The sequence below is a fragment of the Equus caballus genome, chromosome 5 (assembly GCF_041296265.1).
Source record: "Equus caballus isolate H_3958 breed thoroughbred chromosome 5, TB-T2T, whole genome shotgun sequence".
Taxonomy (NCBI): Eukaryota; Metazoa; Chordata; class Mammalia; order Perissodactyla; family Equidae; genus Equus; species Equus caballus.
The window spans coordinates 12411944-12436085 of NC_091688.1; the positions used below are offsets into that span (position 1 = coordinate 12411944).

The 24142-nt window shown below is 41.4% G+C and overlaps 1 protein-coding gene across 4 annotated transcripts in view; it reads left to right on the forward strand.

Annotated features, from left to right (window-relative positions):
- BRINP2 (BMP/retinoic acid inducible neural specific 2) overlaps nt 1-24142 on the forward strand; it is a 109670-nt gene that overhangs the window by 64877 nt on the left and 20651 nt on the right. For all 4 annotated transcript variants that reach the window (XM_070267743.1, XM_070267744.1, XM_001498292.6 and 1 more), the window contains exon 3: nt 23873-24063. In XM_070267743.1, the coding sequence (XP_070123844.1) occupies nt 23873-24063 (191 nt within the window). The remainder of the gene's footprint in view (nt 1-23872; nt 24064-24142) is intronic.

The window sequence follows — 24142 nt, forward strand, 5'->3', positions numbered from 1 at the left end:
GGCTAATGGTAAGAGCTATAAGAGCAGAGATCCTGTCTCGAATTCCATTTGTGACCCCCAAGCCCACCCTCCTTGCTCCACCCCATGGCCCCCACTACAATAAACACTCTAGTATCAACATCTCACAGAAGTCCTATGAGGCAGATGGGGGCAATTATGGTCCAGGGCAGTGAGATGGACGTGGTCAAGGTCGGAGAGGTCATTGCCAGAAATAGCACTCAGGGCTCCCGACCTGACGTCTCCTGCTCATTACCCTAGACTACACCACTTCCCTTTGACTGGTAAGTGTATCTTCATCATGACACGCAACTTAATCAGGCACCTAAATTGAGCTGATGCAAATGTAAATATGGTTTCTCGAAACACTCTAGCGGTAATGTTCCATTCTCTCTTTGCTACAAATCAAAGTAATGAGCAGTCTGTTTTTTCTAATTTCTTTTTGTATTAAGGCTTTAATAGAGAGATAATCATGAGATTGGAAAAAATCCAAGCCACTATGATGAAACACTTAAAACTCGGAAAGAATAAATTAAAATTAAGAGAGAAAGTTAGAAATCCTACAGAACAATGAGTGTAATATGGTGGTTAAGAGAGAATCAAGGCTAGGTATACTTCCAAATTATTGGCCGTAGTCATTATTACCTCCATTTATATCTGCCTCTTTCTTAGAAAGGAAGGGTCTGGGGATACATTAGAAGTCTTTGGGGAGGAAAACAAATAAACAAAAAAAGAAATTAGTAGATATCTTCATTGACAAGAAGGGACATTATATTCTGATCATATTCTGGGCAAAGTTTGCAAATTTTGAGAACCAAGGTAGAACAAAGCTGAAAACCAAGAGGGTGGACTGGTACCCAGACGTAAGTGGTGTTGAGGCAGGAAGGTATTCTGGCAGGTGCATCTGAAACATCCAATAGGACAAGCAGGGGTCCAATCAGAGGACGTGGTGAACGTGGGCAGTGGAGGCAAAAGAACTTTTCAGCAGGCAGGAGAGCTATATCCCCAAGAGAAGACAATCTGTTTGCAATTCATCAAGATGAAAAATAAGATTTGGCAATAGCTTACATGTGAGGGAAGTGAGAAATAAGAAAAACCAAATATTTGATCCATACTGCTTCAAGTGTGGTCTGTGAACCAGCAGCATTGGCATTACCTGAGAGCTGGTAAAATTGACAGAACCTCAGGCCTCACCGCAGACCTACAGAATCAGAATCTGTATTTTAACAAGAGCCCCAGAAGAACAGTATGACTTTAAAGCTTAAGAAGTACTGTGTTTGATTACACTGAGTGCTTGGGAGATGATGAGGAGAGCAGGAGTGCCTAGGGTGGAAAAGGACAGCAGGCTTAATGGTAAGGCAGCATCCCCCATGATGCATTTGAGGTAGTGAGGATATTTACAAGAGATATTACAAATGAAAGAGAACAGTAGTCAAGGGAGGTTAAACTTAGGTGTTATTAGTGCCGAGGCACACAAACTCCTAAGAATAGACCCAGAAGCAGGGAGAAAAGTTTAAAAGCAGAAGAGGCTGGAAGGCCCAGAACCAGCCTGTGGATGCCTCCTGGGAGATGGAGAGGCGAGGAGGCAGAGAGCAGCTGTGGAAGCAATCACAGGACGAGCTCCAGAGCTGATTCATCACCCAGACCACGTCTCATGGACTAACTGATTTGGATAAACAGCAAACCCTGGGAGAGGCACCATCTCCAACTGAGAGACCACAATCCACATACATAAACCAAAGGCAACCTCTGCTGCCCTGGGTAAGTCCCAGCAATTTCCTAGGCATTCATGACAGCTCCTGAGGTGGAGCAGGGCTGTGTTATCACACAGCTGCAGGGCACCACAGGGAAGCCGTGGTTCTCAGGTGAGCGTGGACGGGAGAGGCAGGGAAGGAGGTGGGCCTTTCGGGAGAAACGATGATCACCAGAGTAAACTGGGTGATCTCTGTGCTCCTCACTGGGTTTATAGTTTAACAAGGGAGTTCCTTAAGATGGAAGGAGAGAAAGGAACGGTGCACACACTAGAAAACAGCTTAGAGAAAAGTGTGAGACAATGTGGTAGTGCAGGCAAGTATGGTTACAGGCACCATTTCTCAGTCCACGGAGGTGAGTAGGAGAGAGACAGAACAAAATGTTCAGAATTTGCTTTATCAAGAGTTCAGTGATGGCTAAATGTATAGCACCTCTGATACATAATATGCAATGTAGGCTGCAGACCCAATATAAGGCCTTCGCCCAAGGAGTTTCAGTCTAGAAGTCTCAGGTGACGAGTTCCACAAGGGGCTTGCATCAAGCCTGCATATCTTCATCCTTGTACAGAATCCTATCTCCATCTCTGACATGGAAAATACCGCACGAGTGCAACAGACCTTTATGACGCTTCTGTTGTGTACAAAGAACTGAATGAGAAAGTGTTCTGGTCTCTTGGAGCCAGGAGAAATAGCACATAGACAAACAACTACAATTCAAGAGCATAGGAAGGGCAATATTCAATCAATCAGTACTTTTGAGGGCCAACTCTAGGCTTATGATTCTACAAGATTCTGATAATAAACCATGAACAAAGAGGACACAGTTCTTGATCTGATGGAATTTACACATAAGTACATTTGGAGAACGTGCTAGATTACTCTGCATAGAAAGGTCAAGGAAAGCTGGAATAAAAGGTGAGGTATAGGCCCAGCTCTGATGGGTGAGTGGAAGCCCTCCAGGTGGAGAAGCTGGAGAATGGTGTGGTAGGCACACGGGCAGTATAGCCACAGGCAGGGGAGCACAGGGTGTGGTTTAAGAACTGAGCTGCCAGCCCATGTGCCTAAGGCAAATGTCAAGAAGCATGTGACTGTGTCCCTTTTTCATCTGCTCTACCCCACCCTGTTACTTCTGCCATGTCTTGTCCCTCCAAAATGCCAAAAGGGACTCTTAGACAGTGATTTCTTCCAAGGTGCAATTTCGAAAAACTCTCACCAGGAGGGGAATGTCATTTTTCCTGTATCAGGGGTGAGTAAAATGAAGGAAAAGTAATTGCATATCTGGAGAAGGAAGGACCAAAGGCAATTGGAAAACTGGAGTGTGACTATTCACCTGGTGAGAAAATGGCAAAGAGTGCCTTAAGGTCCTATGAAGCTACTGGTTCAACTGAAAATCCAGCATCATTTATGCTTAAACAATTGAATTCAGGTAAGCTTACCACACTGTGTATTTTCTTACTTGGTCCTCTTACAGGTATTTATGGAGCATCTCTTTTGTGCAATGCATTATTCTGGGCACTACATCAGGCTACAAAAGATAGAGAAAACAGGGTTCTACTGATTTCCAGGGGTTTGGCAGTCTAGTTTGAGTGACAGCACACACACCAAAAAACACTGGAATGTAGCATCTCAATAACTGGGGAGAAGAAGTCATTTAGTACGCTCTCAGTGATGGATGGATAGATTTGGTCCATGGATGCCAGTCCTAGGTTCCCCCAGGACCAAATGACCCTTGCCCTACATTTTCCCATGTCTTTTGGGGCTAAATCGAGGTTATCCACCCTGGCTTGAAATAGGATTGCAAAGATGGTCTGTAAAGAGAAAATGTAAAAAGAAAAATGTGCAAGAAATGAAGGGAAAATCTGGGAAAGCCAAGGGGAGAAGGCAAGACTGGTTTTGTTTTCAGATGAGATTTAGTAGAGAGATCTTGAGTCAATCAGGCAGAAAAAAAGAGGATTAATTTTTGCTTCGAGAAATAATTAATTTTATTCATGAATGAATTGCTACTTAGAGACGTGTATATGTAGGAAAGAGTGAGGTAGGCTTAATCTAGAAACCATCACGACGCAGATGCAGGCAGACAGGGACACTGGCTACTTATGCGGTCTTTTCTTTTTCTTTTCATTTTTTTCTCCTCCAGAGAAGAGCTTTTTCTGGGTCAGTGATTCTCAATTTTTTGTTCTTTATTCAGCTTCTGCTACATTTATCCCACCTCAGCGCTTCCCACATCTCCCACAAGAAAATTATTTCAGTCCATGTTGCTTAGAACAGTGAGTGGCATGTGGCGGGGCATTTATTCACTCAGCACATATTTATTGAGCATCTGTGTGTGCTGGCCACTCCCACAAGTGCTGGAGACACAGCCATGAATGACACATGGCCCAGGCTACAGGGAGCTCTGCCCTCAAGGAGGACCCATGGGAGCAAGTGGTTGGAAGTAGGCTGAGGTCTGTGAACCAGTAAAAAGTGGCATGTGAGGAGTTTGGTTCCCATGTCAATCATCCATCTTCCCCTCCAGGATTAGAAAAAGTGAACGCAATCATAAGGAGCTGAGGGAAGGTGGGGCAGATTTATTACCCTAAAGCTGGGCTGGAGATGAAGGTTTGGACCTGAGTTTGAGACAAGGATTCCTATCTTTACAATCCATCACTCACTCAAATGGAAGACAGCTGGAGCCCGTTGGTCCATCTGACTGATTTGCTCGGCCCTAAGTGAAGCAACTGGAGAAGGCATGGCTGCGTACTGTGTATGGGTTGGGCAGGTGGCCTCAGATGGAGCTCCACCAACTGAGCTAATTGTGAGGAGGAGGAAACCCTCAAACGGACTGCCCACTGGAGAGCATGGATGTCCAAGAGCCAAAAGCTTTTTGTCAGGAGAGATCTCAGTGCATTGACTACACAATATTGATGCCTGGACACAGGACAGCAGGCTCTCACCAACCTCCCCGACTTCCCCATGGGATAAAAAGAGTAAGGGAGCAAGGAAAATAGATTGTTCTGAGAGGGCAAACGCGTTGGCCAAAGTTTCTATTTAACTTAGGGAAAGAAAGCAAAGTACTTCTTCTGTACTATGAAATATTAATAACATTAATGTGTAATAATAACTATATATGTTGAGTGTTCATCAAATGCCCAACATTTTACTAAGTTGTTATGTATATATGCTAAAATCATTCTTAGGAGAAATCTACAAGGGAGATACCCTTTGTATACATATATTACAGATGAAGACACTGAGTTTTAGAGGGTGTCACACAACTGGCAAGAGGAAGTGCCAACATTCAACCCATATAATAGAGGATCTGACCACTAAGTGATTATTATTGAATCAAATACATATTCTGAACCTGGAATTCTTAATGCTTTGAGAGAATGGTGCTTCCAGTTGTAACCACCTGTGTTCTCTGCCCCTCCTACTCTTTCTTTTGGCATTCCAGTAGATCTTTGGGATATAGAAGATGGGGGTTGGAGAGTGGCTCATCCCACTCAAAGACCCTGCAGGCCTCTGTTTCCACCAGAGATCTCCACCTGCACTTGGGCTCTGGGGAACCCTGAGTGGGAGGAAGTTACAGATGGGTGTTCCTGAAGCAATTCACCCACAGCAAATTCTGTATGTGTCGACTTTGCACTGCCGGTGTTTTCCTATAAGGGTGCAGTGTAAATTGAATTTCCATAAATTGAATCCTCTACTAGAGGGACACTTAATGACATTTCCAAAATGCGGTATCTTATTTTTTGCCTGGCAATGGCTTATAAAAATTCAGTGTTAAGTAAATCTCTAGCCCCTGACTTTAGGATCAGGTAGCTACTGACTTGTAAGCACACATATCCACTTGGAAATGTCTTATATTTCGAGGAATATTTTCATAAAGCCAGAAGAAACCTTTGGGGATGCAAATAACCTCTGCTCATTGGGCTACTTCGCAAATTTAGATTTTCTTACAGTGACAAGTTTGGTATATGCTCTGGGTCCCTTCCGCTTACCCTTGGCCCCCACAGCACCATGGAATCAGATGAAGCTGGAAGAGACCTACAGGCTGGGACTCCTGGGTCACTTTTAGGATTTGTAGATCCAGGTGTGGGCAGGTTAGGGCTGTCACACCCAGGACGTGGTTTGGGGCAGATGCTGGAATCTGGCAGAGCTCCCTCCGCCTGCCGTGTTTTCCTCTCTGCACCTGTTTAACGCTTCCTGGTTGTGCTGCCGTGCCAGGCTCTCCCCTGAGCCCAGAAATGGGCCTCTTCTCCCTCCCCCATGCAAAGAACAAACAAGCTCCAGACGTCAGAATGAGGCAGGGTGAGCAAGGAGTCTCACTGGCCAGGCAGGAGGCCCTGTGGCAGGAAAATGAGGTAGCCAGAACCAGAGCTGCTCCAACCCCTTCATTACCAGCCCCAGGGCCTTGGAGAATTCTCATTTTTCTTGTGTGTCAGGAGAGCCCGTGCCTTACCTGGGGACATGTTAGTGACGGAGGAGGGACAGGAAGGAAGACACTTTGGGGAGTGAGCTCTCCTTGATCCACAGAGGCATGTAAACACCTAATGATCCCTTGACATGGGCTGCATGGTTGGTTTACTAGTAACGGAGGTAAACTTTAACACCATAAGCCAGTCTTTGCTCGTTTGGGTCTGTATATGTTCTAAATTGTGAGTCTGATGAAGACAGAGTGGAAAGGAAGGGAGGCTGTGCAAGTCCTTTAATGTCCACCTCAGTCATCGAGAAACAGACTCAAATGGGACTTGGTAGAAGAAATGTGGCTTTAGAGGCTGATAATACGTTCTTTTGTCTTCTGTTACACTAAGTAGAACAATGTTCGTTTTGCTGCCTGCAGGCCAGGAGATGAAATCTGGGAACTGCAGACTCAGTGCTTGGCCTGGGACAAGAGGCCAAAGCTGCAAAGCCAGACAGTGTCTGGCTGTGGAAGGATGCCTGACCATGGGGGATGCCATAACAGAACTGAGTGATGCTTGAATCTGTGAATTAGAAGGAAACTTTAAAATCACCTGTTTCCTACCCAAAGCGAATGCCACTCTACAAATCCCCAGGAAGGTCAACCATCCTTGGCTTGAGCAGTTCCAGTCCTGCGTGCTCATTGAGGCCCATTTCCATTCAACAGCCCCAAACACTATAGAGATCTTTCTGAAACTGAATCACAGTCTTTCTTACCATAATTCCACTTACTGGTCCTGACTCTGCTTTCTCTAATTTCTGTTAAGTCTAAATGCTTCTTCTTCACGTCAGGTCTCTAGATATTTGAAGGTCGTTATTACTCACCCTGATTCTTAGACTTCTTAGCACTCCAGAAGTTCTTTCCTCTCCCCCCTCCTCTCACATTCTCTCTTTCAAGCTGTCCTTATCTCTTTTTCCTGACTCTTCCTTTTCCATCTTTCTTCATAAAGACAATGTAAGAAATTTATTTTGACATAAGATTTTCTTCCTGAACAAATTCTGGCTCCTAGGGAGCTTGCTTGCTTGCTTGCTCCTCTTTCAAAATACTCAAGAACTTTTTCACCGATCAGTATCAGTTGCCCATTCTGGAGTCTCTCAGATCAGGCATTTTCCTCTCCACAGATTTCTTTCACGTCTTGAATTCTGTGCAGCTCTTGAAGGTTAATGACGGTGGATCTAGGTCTTAGGCACACCTCAGAACTGTGGGGACCCTGCTCTGGAACCGAAGCATCAATGCTTTAAGAAAAGTTGGAAATACATGCTGAGCAAATGGTGAGAGGATACGGGTTTTTCAGTGAAGTTAAATTCAGGGAAAAAAATCCTAACTTTTCCCCCAGCTTCTCAAAGAATTGCATCCACCTCCCACTTGATTTGATTTTGGACCGCCAGATTGAGTTTCTGTGATGAAACCGTAGCCAGAACTGCACTCAGCAGGTTTCATATACACTTTACTCTGTCTCCCCTGTTCTTTGCCGTGCTTCCCGGTATGACCAGCCACTTGGCTGCTATAACTCCTGCCTCTTCCTCGTCCCCATCTCCCACTTGAGTCGTTTGGCTTCCATCTCAGAACCATCTTTCAAAGCCAGTCTCTTCTCTTTTCTCCTGGCTTCGTTTACCACTTGGACTTTCTTCTCTTCTCCTATCCAACCTGCCTAAAGTCCTCTTTTGGTCTCTCTGTACTCAAAGGATAAAACCCAAATGCATTTTCTTAGCATGAAAGTCCATTCCAAATCCATCCATTCACTATTTCAACAAATATTCAATGAATATGGACCCTGTTCCGCTGATTATGCCCCACCATTTCTTCCTACTTATCCTTTATTCCAGCCTCAGGGAACATCTCCAGATTCACCAGACACAGAAGGCTCTTTCCATGCCCTGTTCCCTCTTCCTGCAAAGCTCTTTCCAGTTTCTCTGCCAGCTGAGTTCCTACTTGCCTTTCAAAGCCATTTAAATATCACCTCCCTATGAAATCTTCCTTGGCTCCTGCAAGAGAGTTAGTTTTTCCTACTTATGATTCCCCATCAGTCTGTTCATATTTCTGCTATAGAACTTATTTTGTGCATTCATTTATTTGTTTACCTATCTCTATTTGCTCTTCACTTGGCTCTGAGCTCCTTCAGGCAAAGAACACGTTTTATTTTGTCTTTATATCTCCAGCTCCCAGTACCATGTCAGCCACATGTAAGGATATCATAAGAGAATGAAGCCCCTCAGTAAGGGGAGGATGTTCTGGCACTGAATTAGATGCAGCAGAAAGTCAGTGGCTTTAGTTTAAATGGAAGCTCTGATACTTCTAGCCATGTGAACTTGGACAAGTTATTTTGCAGGTGAGCCTCATTTTTCTCATAAGTAAAATGGGTAGAATAATAGGACTTGCTTTATAGGACTATTTGGTGATAACCAAAAAACAAATTTGGTTTATTTCAAGATGAGCGCTTATTCTTTTTGTGAGGAGTCTCCTGAGAATAAATGTGGAAAATCATAGAGTGGGCAATCTTTAGAAGAGGAAAGAAGAGAAAATGCAGAGAGGTTAATTGAGAAAGAAGAAATAAAGAAGGGGCAATCTCACTCTGTCAAACCGTTTCTACTGCGATCTCCATACACAATTAAATTTATCACTTAAAATCCACATACTGTTCTCCCTAACTATAGCCTGCTATCTATTCATTGACTTTATAGTTATAGATAGTCCCAAGTAAATCCTTAGCAGTGACGGATGCTTTCGCAGTAGAGCACGACTCACATGCCATGATCCCACAGCATAGAAGTCCAGACATCAAGACCAACACCATTTCCATCTAGACTCAGAAAACAAGAAGAAGAGAGACCTCATATGGGAATGTTACTGAGCTGAGGAGAAATGGGAGCATGGATGTTTGACCATAAAGACAATAAAATCAGGTAATTGAAAGGGACCCTTATCCAGCCAGGCAATCAAACCAAGAGTGAAGATTACTTTGTCAGGCTGGAATGTGAGATTGGCAAGATCAAGGCAGTATTAGTCAGAGCAGGCTAACTACTGGAACAAACAGTCCCCAAATCTCAGTGATTTAATGCAAGTTTTTTTTTTTTTTTTTGCTCATGTCCAATGTAATTTATGGGAGAGTTAAAAGGAGGTTGCTTCATGAAATCATTCAGGACAAAGACTCCTTCTATCTGGTCACTCTGTCATCACCCAGGGTCTCAGAGTCCTCTTCTGGGAGGTCTTATGGTCTAGGCCCGGGCTCACATTCCACTGGCCAGAACTCAGTCACACGGCTACACTTAAATGAAGAGGAAGCCGGGAAAAATAGTCTGTGAGCCCAGGAGGAAAACAGAAATAGCTTAGAGCACAACTTTCTAGTCTCTGCCACAAGGGGTGGAATGCAAGAAGAAAGTGAAATGCAAAGCCCTAAATTTAAGTTCAAATTTCACAAATGTAGGATATAGGAGGCCTGGTTTAGCTCTGAAAGAAAATATCTAGGGTTGGAAAAAATGTGGGGTTCTGGTTGACCATACTATTTTTGTCTTAAAAAAAAAAGGAATGCAATATTCAGATGCATTAATAAAGGAAATATGTATAAGAGAAAGATCATGGACTATCTTCACTTTTCGTTAGCTTTGTGTCCTTAAATTGTCTGAGCCTCAGCTAGCTCAGCTATAAAATAGGACTAAAGCTTGTGGTGTGTATCAGTGTATCAATTAGCTATTGCCACAATTATGGATATAAAAATAACCTCAAAACTCAGTAGCTTAAAACAATAATCATTTATCTCACTCACGTATCTGTAGGTTGGCCGCATTAGCTGTGCTTCAGGCTGCAGGTTTGCAAGGCGGCCATTAGATCTTTACTCCAGTGATGTTTATTATGGGTCTCAGGCTGAAAGGGCAGCACCTGAAGCTACATGGGGGAAGCAATTCTCATGGCGAGGGCAGGGATGCAAGAAGGAGAGTGGCAACATGCAATGCCTCATGAGATCTTGGCCCAGAATTGGCACGCTCTCAGTTCTGTCTGTATTCCTCTATCCAAAGCAAATTCACATAGCTGAGCCCAATATCGATGGGGGAGGGAAATAAGCTCCCTGTCTATCAGTGTGTAATACTGCAAAGTCACATGTAAGAGGACGTTCTAATACAGGCGAGAATGGGGATTCAATCTACCACAATGACAATTGTAAGATTGTGGTGGTGATTAAAACATATGTAAAGCATCCAGTCCTATGACTGGCAACATAGGGGCTCAGTAAATAGACACTCTGATGATAGTCACAATGATGATGATAATGATGTATTCAGATATTGTATCCTCGTGTACTCTCAGTGGCTCAGAACATGTCTACTGAATTGGGTTTAATTTTGGTTGCCATCTTTAAAAAGAAATACAGTGACAAACTAGATTGCAAGTAGAGAAGTTTGGAGCATAAAGGCCTAGGGATCTGGAAACTGTATTGAAGGAACTAAAAATATCTAGTCCAAGGAAGAATGGCCCATATAAAAAGTAAATGCACCCAAATGCCAGAAGGGCTGTCTCCTTGCAAAAGGAATCAACTTGTAGAATAATGGAAGGAAGTGCCAGTCTGGGGGAATTCTCTTAGAGTTAAGTAGATAATGGGAAGCCTGTGGACATTTGCTGGGGAGAAGCGTGGCATGGGCTGTCGGCTTGCTGAGTGAAGATGAGCACAACAGGAGGTGCAGAGTGGTGAACAGAGCTATTTTCTCCACAGTGGAACAGATGAGCTGTGGGGAGCAGGTTGGGAGGTCAAGGCAGAGCTGGGGTTTCTGTGTCTGATAGATCTTAGCTCCCTTTTCAGTTCCTTCTGGTGTCATAGATTCACTGGTCCTTCATTCCAATGTAATATTGGAATGTATTTCATGTTAACTCTACAAGCACACCACTCTCAGTACCCTCTCCATGCCCCGGAGCCCCAACTGGGCAGCGTGAGATTCGCCAGCGGCGATCTCCTCCTCCTCCTGAAGCTTGAGTCTCCCCTCCCCATTTCTCCCAATCAGCCTTAATTAAACTGTTTGAAAGCTACAGCTTGATTTTAATTAGTGCAAAATTGGGAAGATTAGAATGAAATTGGCCAATCATTGTTTATGGGCCGTTGTTTGAGAACACAGCAGGCTGCTAAATTACCTCCATGCCAGGCTTCTTGAATTCTTCTAGACAGTGGGAAGGATGGGGACACTGGGGCATTGGCAGAGGGCTAGCCTCATTTCTGCTCTTGTGCCTCCTAGAGGTGCAGGGGCGGACATATTATTTAACCAAAGGGCTCCTGGATTGCAGCCTTCCTGCCTGGGGATTTCTCCCTGCTGCAGTGGTGAATGAGGAGAAAGAATTTCCTGGAAAGTACGAAGAAGGTGTACAGTGGTCTCTGAACTTGAGCACAGGTCATAGACAAAGATAGAAATCATTTTTAACATGATCTGGGTTCTCATCAAACTCTGCCACTGATCAACTGAGACTGGCGTCCCCTCTCTCAGTTTCTCTGTCTCTTTGTTAACCTATAAAGGGTTAATAGCTGAGTAATGATAGTTCCTCTTTCTCTTTCCTGAGGTCCTCACATAGATAAAATAGTTGAGCTTGTGTGAAAATGTGTACAATTTTTTTTAAAAACTAAAGGAAAGCTCCACACCAATATAAGAGATTATGGTTTTTTTTTATAATTTCTTTTTATAGCTCATATTAATCATGTCTTATTCATTATAGCAGTAAAGGCTGTAATAGCCAAGTACATTACAGTAATCTGTTGTTGAGATAGAAATCTCCTCATGATGTGAAGTGTCTGGAAATACTGCTTTCTGTATAAGAGCCAAAGCATGATATATCTCCCAGCCTCCAAAATGTCCAGCTAAAGAACATGAAGGCATCTTAGCTGAGCTGCTGACGTAAATAACTGGTATCCCTCAATGTCTATGTTGGCTAACTCGTTCATGTGAATTTTTCCAGATGAAAAATGTGAGCCTTGTGGGAAAAAAAGTGGTCTTGTCTTATCTTGGTGGATTGAGTTCTGTGATGGGAGCAGTAACCCCGGATGTGAGGTCTATCAGTAGAAGGGTGAAGAAAGAGAGGCTTCTCTGCGTCTGGAACTTGCAGGAAGAGAGCAGTACTCAGTGGCGTTTACTGAGACCCCTGTGTCAAATTGGCAAGTCTCAAGCTAGTTAGGGAAAGGCAACTCTCCAAGAGAAAGGTGGGCTCTGAGAACAAAGATGTTTGCATTTATCCAGAACTAGGTTGGTGGGTGAGAATTTTTTTCCATGATCATTGGTTGGCGGTTTACATAGACAAAGTTAAGTCACAGGAAAAATGACGAGAAAACTATTTGTGTCCTTGGCTTAAGGCCAATCCATCTTTTTTGCTCTAAAGTTCTTAAATATTTTATTCAATGACCTGTCCTGTGTCTCCCTTCATTTTTCAAGGAAAACCAGTTATTTTTTTTTTTTACAAGTATGGTTCATACCAAAACAACCTTTTGGAGAATGTAAGCTTGTCCCTTTCAGCACTGCAGTCCCTTTGAACCGTAAAGGTTGGAGGAAGATACCCTCCCGAAAAAGGTTATTGGAAATATATCAGGAGGGCCAAAGAATAGAGAAAGGCAATATTCCCCACCGTGACAGCCTGTTCTCTCTGCCATTGTTTTCAAAGTGGTGCTTGGAGCTGTGCATCCTGGGCTCCATGCTGCCTTAAGGCTTCTCCCCAACCTCTCAGGGAGCCCTAGGACCTATTCTGAGAACTGCCGCCTGAGTGAGCAGGTAATGATTGGTTGGCTCTGCAGGAAAGAGCATTGATTCCTTCCCCAGTAAGCCCAGCCTGGAGTCGAACTCAGGAGGAACAAATGGGCTCTCAGCACTCAGGGGCACGGTGACACTGGGATAGGAGGATGCCAAGCCTGCAGGAGTGCCACAGCAGAGTGGGATGGGGAGAGCTGCATACTCAGGATACAGGAAGTAGGACTTTCCAAATGACAGCCATATCGGTGGAATTGGAAATGGGCCTGAATGTGCTTCCCACACAGATGGAAAGATATGTCCATTGGAAGAACTGATCACAGAATAATCTGACTGTTAGCATGAGGTCTCAGCACAACCACCCACGTTATTGGTTGCAGTATTCATTACTACTGATTTCAGCCTCATTGAGATATGGTTTTGTTTTTGTTTTTAAACTATGGATTTTTAAAAAATACTCTCTCCCTTAAGGCTTCATTGGGAGGGAGGCTTCCATAGGTAATGACTCCTCATGGAAGCCAGATCAGTGTTCTCAGTTTACAAGACCGAAGGGTGGTGCCTCAGCCTGCAGCTGCTGGAAGCCGCACCTGGGATGGAAGACCCGAGCTGTGCTCTGAGTCTTTCACCGCCAGGAGCACAGGACCCTGTGGGGGACACTTGCTGGCAGAGTTCTTGTTGACCTTGTGTAACGTGGGAGGAACACAGTGCTGCAGGGTGGTTGGTGACATTAGAGTCAGTAACTATGACTTGGAGGCGTCCCTTTTTATTTACATCTTTCAAACTAGGAACACCTTGTAGCCATTTAGTATTCTCATTGGAGACCCATTTGCTTCAAACCTAGAGCTGGCCGGTTCCCAAAGCCCTGCTGAAGCTCCTGTTGCCTGAGGCTTGGCGTGGCTGTGGTTCAGCTCTCCTGTTACATGCCCCTTTGGATTTCGGGAAAATCCCTAAACTCATGTACAACCAGAAGCATCCTTTATTGGCAATCTGGACCATTAGTGTTAAGCAGTTTGGGAGAAAGATGACTACGATGCCTTCAGAATGTAGATATATAGAAGGATTTCTATCTACAACATTCTCAGCATCGGTAGCAGTGTGCACGGTTGCTATAACACCATGCATTTTACCCTTCAATTCGGATATCCCTTCCTAAACTTTGTTTTGGATGTTTTTAATGATTTTATAGGTATGTCAATCCTTTGACAGAAATATATGTTGTTCACTCTAGGCTCATCTAAAATATGATTAAAAAAAATTGGACTAAACTTGGGGCCAGCCCAGTGGCACAGCAGTTAAGTTCACCCGCTCCGTTTCAGCAGCCCCGGGATCACCGGTTCGGATCCTGGGTGTGGACCTACGCACTACTTATCAAGCCATGCTGTGGAAAGGCGTCCCACGTATAAAGTGGAGGAAGATGGACACAGATGTTAGCTCAGGGCCAGTCTTCCTCAAAAAAAAAAAAAAAAGGACTAAACTTCCGTTAATTGTAGCAGTTTGCTGAAGCGCCCTTTTGAAGGGCTGTGTGGACACCTTTACAGGCAGAGTCCACCTTGGAGATCTCTGGTCACCCTTTGGCTTAACCTGTGAGCCCTTTATGTAGTGGCCTCTGCTGTTCTAAAGGCACTTTCCATAGGGGCTTGGAATGTTTGCTTTCTCAGACTGTTTACTGTGTAACAAACGCAGAGGGAGAAAATTTTAGGAGAAATGACTAAATTGAAATCGAGATTTAGTTGATGTCTTAATTGAAACAAAGTTGATGGCTTAGTTGAAGTAGTGTGTGTTAATATAATTGATATATATATAAAACATCCTTTTCCCAGGGGAAAATAAAAGAGCTTTGATTATTTTATTACTGGAAAAAAACTACTAAATGAAAAATCGGAAATGAACGTTTATTCTTTGAATGGCACAGGCTCCCTTCCAGTATTGCCTTCTGAGGTTTTCAGATACTGGGAAGAACCAGGTTAATAAGTTCTGTAAGCACCTTTTTACCACTTTCTGGCTGCAACTCCATTCACAGATGTTTCCCCCATTATCCTGATTCAGTGAAGGGCCCCAAAGGGAAGAAACAGTGAAGTAGAAGAGAGAGGCACGGGGCGCCCTCAGAGCCTCAGCCTTTCTGCAGCAGCTGAGGCTTTATGCCTATCTCTGAACTGACACCCCGTGCCAGTGTCCGGAAGCAGGTTTTGCTTATTGTTTTGGGCTGTGCGGTTTTTTTTTTTTTTTTTTTTTGCAAACATAGTTCCCATCCTTATGTATCTATTTTTTCTTCAATGAAATTCTCACCTTCTCTCTGTCTTATACTCAACACACACGTGTGTGCACACACACACACTCTTCCACTCACAAAATCATGATTGCCTGTTTGAGTTTCACAGGGGAGGTGGGGAAGGCTGTGGATCATGAAGCCAGACAGCCTGTGTTGAATTCCTGACTCTGCCACCTGCTGGGTGTTACCTACGGGGCAAATTGACTTATATGTGCCTCAATTTCCTTATCCATAAAATGAAGATAATTATATTTTCCCTCTTATGGGGTGTTTTGAATATTATATTGGTTAATACTTGTAAGATACTTGGAACGCCTGGCACATACTAAGAATTCATTAAATGTTAACCATTATTTTTTATTATTTGCTCATAAAAAGCTTCCTAAGACAGTATCACTCATTTTTCGAAGTCGTTTATTATTCTCTGTTATGATTTCCTGAGCAGCCATGGCAGCTGGAGTCAGCCCTTTATCCCTGATTCCTCCCGTGGTACCCCGTGTATGGGCTTGATTTTTTTCGAGGCCTCAATTTCCCCTCCTGCAAATGGATGTATTGAAACCACGTTAATCCAAAAAGGTGTTTTGCTTTAGTGTATATATGGCACTGTGTTTTGGATATACAATAAATTCATGTTTTGTGTATTTAATTGAAGGAATGAAATGTTCCTGGTAATGAAAATATTTTTGTCAAAAGATAGTAAATATTTAAAAAGAATTAGGATGCAATAAAATACACTGAACCCATCTATAGAGGGAGAAATAGTGTCATAGAAACAGCAGTGTGGTGTTGACCTGGGTTTTAATCTCAGCTCTGCCACTTATTATGTGACTGTGCAAGTTACTTTCTTAACGTCTCTGGGTCTCATCGCTGCTATTGCCACCATCATCATAGTTGCTGCACTGGTGTGGGGTGGGGGGCAAGGGAACGAGGTCAGGACACTAGCTTTTTGGTCTGCTACTGGTGCCAACTGGTTATATTGCTCTGGGCAAACCACTTCCCTCTCTGTTTCATGGTTTTTTCATAACAAAAGAGGAATGGAATAGACCTTCTCAACTGGTATGGATGCTGGCACCTGGTGGTGCTGCGAATGGATTACAGGTGTGTCCACATCTTGAACCCCTTGGCCCTTGGAGCAATTGGGTGGGGTCTGGGGTAGCAGGACTCCTTGTGCTTCCTCCTCGGATCTGAGCAGGCTCATTCATTGATCCTGGTGTATCACATAAAGAGAATTTTCAACATACATGATAACGTGAAAAAGATTGGCAATACTACTCAAATGTTTCTTCTAATTGTAATAGCCCAAATTTCCCTCTTGGTAGACGTGTGATATCAGGCAAATTACTTAGCTTTCTGAACTTTGATATCCTCACTCATTTAAGTAAGATATACTCAAACTCCTTTTGGTTTGGATAAAATATGTGACTTTCCAAGTCTGATGTTGGAAAAAGGAAGATGAAGACTAAGGAAAAGTGCAAAACTCCAAGATGGTTGCTTTTTGGAGGGATATTTAATACTACAAGTGTGGCAGATATTGTTGTTAGACCCAGTGTAAAGGATTGGAGCTGTTGATCATTAACACTGGGCATAAAGCACAGCAGAGTCTGAATGGGGCCTCTGGACTCGCTGGACTTCAGAGTGTGGACCGTGGACAGTCATTGGAAGTTGTCGGTGTCCACTGAAGACAATGGAAGAGAACCCAGACTCAGTTCCCCAAAGCGTAAGAAAATACCATGAGTGCCTTGATTTATGTATTAAAAAAAGCACAAAATTATGCTTATAAGTTACCTTTTTGTAAGTCAAATCTAATTTCTCATTGGTATGTGTACATACTTAAAATGCTTTACTTTCATTCCAGATCAATCACTAGTTGGTGGTTGCTTCTGTGTACTCTCATCCTGTAACTCTTTTTTATCAAGTTGTCAATAATTTGCAAACAACTAAAGGACTAGGGAAGTCATGACATAAAATGGGTGACTATTTATTTTAAACAAATAAAATAACGAGAGAATCTCTCAATCATTCAACAAAAATATATTGAACACCTACTATTGTTCTATTGTTAGAACATCTAACATTCTTCTATTGCTGTTGAATAAGACAGAAAGAATCAATCCTGCTCTCAAAGAGTTCATGTTCTAGTGGGAGAGAAAGAAAATTAAAAAATATATTATGTCAGGTAGTGATCAGTGCTCAAAAGATACATAAAGCAGAGCGTGAGGACAGAGGGTGAGAGAGGGTGCTCTTTTGGATGGGATGGTCAGGGCCAGCTTCTTGTAGGAAGTACTGGTCAGCAGTCCTGAATGAAATGACTGAGCAAGTGATGTGACCACCAAGTTTTATTTATTAGATTTAATCGAAGTGGGAGCCACCCCTATGGTAAGGTGGCCTTTCCTTTCAGTGAGGGACTTTGACCATTGTAAGAAATTATGGAAAATGGAAGAATGCCTGCCTTTTTTTCCCCCTAGCAATCTAAATGATAAGATAGAAATTCTTTGTCAGTTAATGAAGTCTAGGTGTGGCCTATTGCAAAACAGGGAGGCTGGGTTTGGTTTTAGATTAAAAAAATCATCGCCAAGACCAATGTCAAGGAGCTTATTGCCTATGTTTTATTCTAGGAGTTTTATGGTTTCAGGTCTTAAGTTAGGTCTTTAATCCATTTTGAGCTGATTTTTGTGTATGGTGTGGAGTTACAGCTTCATTCTTATGAGTGTGGTTATCCAGTTTTCCCATTACCGTCTATTGAAGGGAGTATCCTTTCCCCATTGTATATTTTTGTCTCCTTTGTCATAATTGGCCATATACGTGTGGGTTTATTTCTGGGCTCTCTATTCTGTTCCATTGATCAATGTGTTTGTTTTTATGCCAGTACCAAACTGTTTTGATTTCTATAGCTTTGTAATACAGTTTGGAATCAGGAAGTGTGATGCCTCCAGCTTTATTCTTTTGTTTTCAATTATTTTATTGAGGTTGTATTGGTTTATGACATTGTGTAATTTCAGGTGTACATTATTATATATCAGTTTCTGTATAGACTGCATCGTGCTTGCCACCCATAGGCTAATTTTTGTCAGTCATCATACATATGTGCCCCTTTACCCCTTTTGCCCACCCTTCCATCCCATTCCCTTCTGGTCACCACTAATCTGTTCTCTTTATCTATGTGTTTGTTTATCTTCCACATATGAGTGAAATCATACAGTGTTTATCTTTCTCTGTCTGGCTTATTTCACTTAACATCATACCCTCAAAGTCCACCCATATTGTTCCAAATGGGGCAATTTTGTCTTTTTTTTATGACTGAGTGGTATTGTGTTGTGCATGTATACCACATCTTCTTTATCCATTCATCAGCTGATGGGCACATGAGTTGCTTCCATGTCTTGGCTATTGTGAATAGCGCTGCAATAAACATAGGATTGCATAAATCTCTTTGAATTGTTAATTTCATGTTCTTTGGATAAATACCCAGTAGTGGGATAGCTGGATCGTATGATAGTTCTATTTTTAATTTTTTGAGAAATCTCTATACTGTTTTCCATAGTGGCTGCTCCAGTTTGCATTCCCACCAGCAGTGTATGAGGGTTGCCTTTTCTCCACATCCTCTCCAACATTTGTTATTTCTTGTCTTGGTAGTTATTTATGTCTTGGTAATTATAGTCATTCTGACAGACGTGAGGTGATATCTCATTGTAGTTTTGACTTCCTCCAGCTTTATTCTTCTTTCTCAAAATTGCTTTGGCTATTAGGGGTCTTTATTGGTTCCTTACAAACTTTAGAATTGTTTTTTCTATTTTGTGAAAAACACCAATGGAATTTTTATAGGGAATGTAATAAATCTGTAGATTGCTTTGGGTAGTATGGACATTTTAACAATATTAATTCATCCAATCCATGAGCACAGAATATCTTTCCATTTATTTGTGTTTTCAACTTCTTTCATCAATGTCTTCTAGTTTTCAGTGTACAGCTCTTTCACCCCCTTGGTTAAATTTATTCCTAGGTGTTTTATTTTCTTTGATGCAATTGTAAGTGGGATCATTTCCTTAATTTCTCTTTCCGATATGTTATTAGTTTATAGAAATGCAACTGATTTTTATGTGTTGATTTTGTACCCTGCAACTTTACAAAATTTGTTTATTAGTTGTAACAGTTTTTTGGTGGAACCTTTAGGGTTTTCTATATATAATATTATGTGATGTGCAAATAGAGACAATTTTACTTCTTCCTTTCCAATTTGAATGCCTTTTATTTCTTTTTCTTGCCTAATTGCTTTGGCTAGGACTTCCTGTACTATATTGAATAAGAGTGGTGAGAGTGGGCAACCTTGTCTTATTCCTGATCTTAGAGAAAAAACTTTCAGCTTTTCATCATTGAGTATGATGTTAGCTGTCAGCTTGTCATATATGGCCTTTATTTTGTTGTGCTACGTAACTTCTATACCCAGTTTGTTGAGAGTTTTTATCATAAATGGGTGTTGAATTTTATCATAAATGCTTTTTCTGCATCTTTGAGATGATCATATGATTTTTATCCTTAGTTTGTTATTGTAGTGTACCACATTGATTGATTTGTGGATGCTGAACCATCCTTTCTTTCTTAGAATAAATCCCACTTGATCATGGTGCATGATCCTTTTAATGTACTGTTGAATTCAGTTTGTAAAAATTTTTCGAGGATTTTTGCATCTATGTTCATCAGGGATATTGACCTGTAATTTTCTTTTCTTGTAGTGTCATTGTCTGGTTTTGACATCAGGGTAATGCTGGCCTCATAAAATGAGTTTGGAAGCTCTCCCTTCTCTTCTGTTTTTTAGAAAAGTTTGTTTTTTGATAAATATTAATATTAATTCTTTTTTAAATGCTTGGTAGAATTCACCAGCGAAGCTATCCTGTCCTGGACTTTGTTGGGAGGTTTTTGATTACTGATTCAAATCTCCTTACTAGTAATTGGTCTGTTGGGATTTTCCATTTCTTCGTGATTCAGTCTTGGTAGGTTTTATGTTTCTAGGAATTTATCCATTTCTTCTAGGTTTTCTGATTTGTTGGTATATAATCATTCATAGCACTCTCTTGTGATCCTTTGTATTTGTGTGGTATCACTTGTAATGTCTCTTCTTTCATTTCTAGTTATATTTATTTGAGTCTTCTATCCTTTTTTTGTTGGTTAATCTAGCTAATGATTTGTCTTTTTTTTTTTTTTTGTCTTTTCAGAAAACCAGCTTTTAGTTTCATTGCTCTTTTCTATTGTCTTTTTAGTCTCTATGTCATGAATTTTGCACTCTGATCTTCGCCATTTCCTTCCTTCTACCAACTTTGAGCTTAGTTTGTTCTTCTTTTTTTAGTTCCTTGAGGTGTGAAGTTAGGTTGTTTATTTAAGATCTTCATTTTTTTCTTAATGTATGTGTTTATCACTATAAACTTCCCTCTTAGAAGAGGGGGGTTTTGTTTTTTGTCTGTTAAGCCATTCCATGTCAACAAAACTGCTTCTGTTGCATCCCATAAATTTTGGTTCCTCTGTTTCCATTTTCATTTGTCTCAAGATTTTTTTGATTTCTCCTTTGACCCATTGATTGTTCAGGAGCATGTTGTTTAATCTCCACATATTTGAATTTTCCAGTTTTCTTCTTGTAATTGATTTCTTGTTTCATACCATTGTGGTTGAAAAAGATGCGTGATATGATTTAAATCTTCTTAAATTTGTTAAGATTTGTTTTGTGGCCCAACATATGACCTTTCCATGTGTACTTGAGAAGAATGTGTATTCTGCTGCTATTGGATGGAATGTTCTGTAAATATCTGTTAATTCCATCTGGTCTGACTTGTAGTTTAAGTCCAGTGTTTCTTGTTGATTTTCTGTCTGGATGGTCTATCCTTTGTTGAAAACAGGATGTTGAAATTTCCTGCCATTACTGTATTGCTGTCTATTCCTCTCTTCAGATCTGTTAATCTTTGCTTTATATATTTAGGTACTCATATGTTGGGTGTAAATATAAATATTTACAAATGTTATACCTTCTTGATGAATTGATCCCTTTATTATTATAAAATAACTTTTTTTGTCTCTTGTTACAATCTTTGGCCAAAGTCTATTTTGTCTGATTTAAGTATATCTACCCCAACTTTCTTTTGGTTTCCATTTGCATGGAATATCTTTTGTGATCCCCTCACTTTTAGTATATGTTTCCTTAAGGCTGAAGTGAGTCTCTTGTAGGCAGAATATAGTTGGGTCTTGTTTTTTTTTATCTGTTAAGCCACTCCATGTCTCGATTGGCCATCCAGCCAGTGACAAATGAGATCAAGCAACTGTTGTTTACACTGCTGTGGGATTTGGGATAGAAAACACTTTTGACAAATACCCTGTACTTTAATTACGGTTTAGCCTTTCCTGCATAAAGGAAGCAAATAATAATGTATTATTATGAACTTGCCTGCTTAGATAAATAAAACCTCACAGTGGGAATTTTAAAAGACTTTGTTGGAAGTGCAAATGATTAGTCATCCTATTTCTTTTGTTCCCCTGGCAACGTTTGGCACACGCCCCTCCTCTCTGTCTTAGTCTCTGCAGTTAGATGGGGGGAGTCTATAGCCTCAAACTGGGCATGGATTTTTATTTATTTATTTTGACTTTATTTTTCTGCTGTCCTGTCACTTGTACTCCATGGATTTGGGGGAAGGTTGGGCCAAGGTTTAGCCCTGTCGTGAAGAGCAGAGTGGGGATGAGTGAGAAGGTTGAGAAGACTTTCCATTTTATTGTTTCCTAAGGTAGTGGGGCTGGTCTTTGCTAGTATAATTTGGGAGACAATGGAAAACTACTTTCTTACTCATGGATATGATCATTTAAATTAATGTCCAGGAAAGATTCTCCTTGGAAATATGTCCCCTTTAAAGTACAAACATTTCACTGAAGAGCAAAGCATGAGGATTAAAATTCTAGATGGAACTGGAAAGGAACTCTGCCATCCTCTGGAATTGGGCTTCTCACAATGTGAGTCCTCGTGGTTCTTTTCAGGACATGCATGTTGACATTTTCACTGAAGCTTCAAAAGCAAAGGTGAATAGAACTGCTGGCATCTAATTTGAATAAAGGCAGTCTCATCAAAAGACACTAGTCGTCAAGCACTCTGCCTCGTTACTCAGTTGCACCTACACAAGCACACACAGTCATGCACACCAGCTTCATGGAACAATGTCCTCGAAGCAGTAAAATTTATTAATTTAATTAAATCTTGACCCTTGAGTACATCTGTTTAATATTCTTTATGATGAAATGGAAAGTATACATAAAGCATGTCTGAGGCTATTGGAGAATGATGATTTTCTCAGGGAAAAATACTTTTGTAATTGAGTTGTGAGATGAACTAGCCACTTTTTTCATGGAACTGAATTTTTCTTGAAAGAACAACCAACAGATGAATTATGGTTATTCAGACTTTAGTGTTTGGCAGACATGCCCCCGCCCCCACCCCTAAAAAAAGAATGAAGTAAGCCTGCCTCTTCAAGGAAAACAGCTGACAGTATTTGTTACCAATGATAACATTTAAGCTTTCAAACAAAAATTAGAATTTTGGAAAACTCGTATTTGTCATTGTGAGCTTGACAGCTTTCCAATATTTAAAGACTTTTCTGATGAGATTTGTGGTGATATTAACGAAAATGATGTTTTGCTATTGTATAATGAAAAGTGTCAAAACGTGGAAGATCTGAATAACTCAGTGATCCCATATTTTCCAGATGATCAATGCACGATGTTACAAAATCATGAAGGGTAAAATGATCCATTCAAAGTACAATATAGAACACTGGATTTTAATGTTACAAAGTGTGAACTATATCATTGATATAGTTTCAGATTCCACATTGTAACTAACCTTTGAGAAACCTCATTTGTTGAGTTTAGTGTGGAACCAAAGAAGAATACCCATAATTATCACAACAGATTGAATACAGAAGTAAATACAAGAATGCAGCTCTCTTCTGCTGGGCCACATCTTAAAGAGATTTGCAAATATGCAAAGCAATGATGCTCTTCTTGATAAATTTGTTTTGTTTCAGAACATATGTTGTCATAAAAATATGTTATTTATCTTATATGTAATGGATTTATTGCTGTTATCTTTAAATGAAATAATAAATAAATTTAAATTTTGTTTTAATTTCTAAAATGGTATTTACGAATAGATATAAGCCACACATATATGGGGACTCAATCATTTTTATGAGTGTGAAGGGGTCCTGAGGCCAAAAAATTTGAGAACGGTTGTTGAAGACCAACTTCCTGACTTTGCAAATGGGTAACTGAGACCGTGATAGAGAGGTGACTCAAGCACTGGGTGGCAGTCGTGACTAGATCATATCTCTGCAAACCTCTGTGGCAACGTTTTCATTGTTTGTTTTCTACCACTACGCTCCTCCCATGACTACCTTCATACGAATAAGCCAACCAGCTCCTCTCCAGTGAGAAAGCTGGTGGCAGGAGGCCCTGATGGGGGTCGACTGGGATAGTGTTTTCTCACAGCCTGGGAATGAGGGGCCAGGGGGGAGGCTGAAAGGGCCTCTTTCTGGGACTGGGTGCCTCCATCTGGAGAGACGCGTACAGAGAGATGATGAGGGGCGCAAGTGCAGGAAGCACATCACCTACTTCAGATTTTATGCCTCCTGTTCCCAAATACAATGAGCCTTTCCCCATCCCTTGACTTTTCCTCCAGGGAGTTTGCCCGGTGGAAAGTGAACAACTTGGTTCTGGAAAGGAAGGACTTCTTCAGTTTGCCATTGCCTCTTGCCCCAGAGTTTATCCGGAACATCCGCCTCCTCGGAAGGAGACCCAACCTGCAACAGGTTACTGAAAACCTGATCAAAAAGTACGGCACTCATTTCTTACTTTCTGCCACCCTTGGAGGTAAGCAACGTCGTGATCCGACGCTAATCGGTTGCCAGATCATTGAAAATAGCTTTAAGATCCATTGAGTATAGCTTCA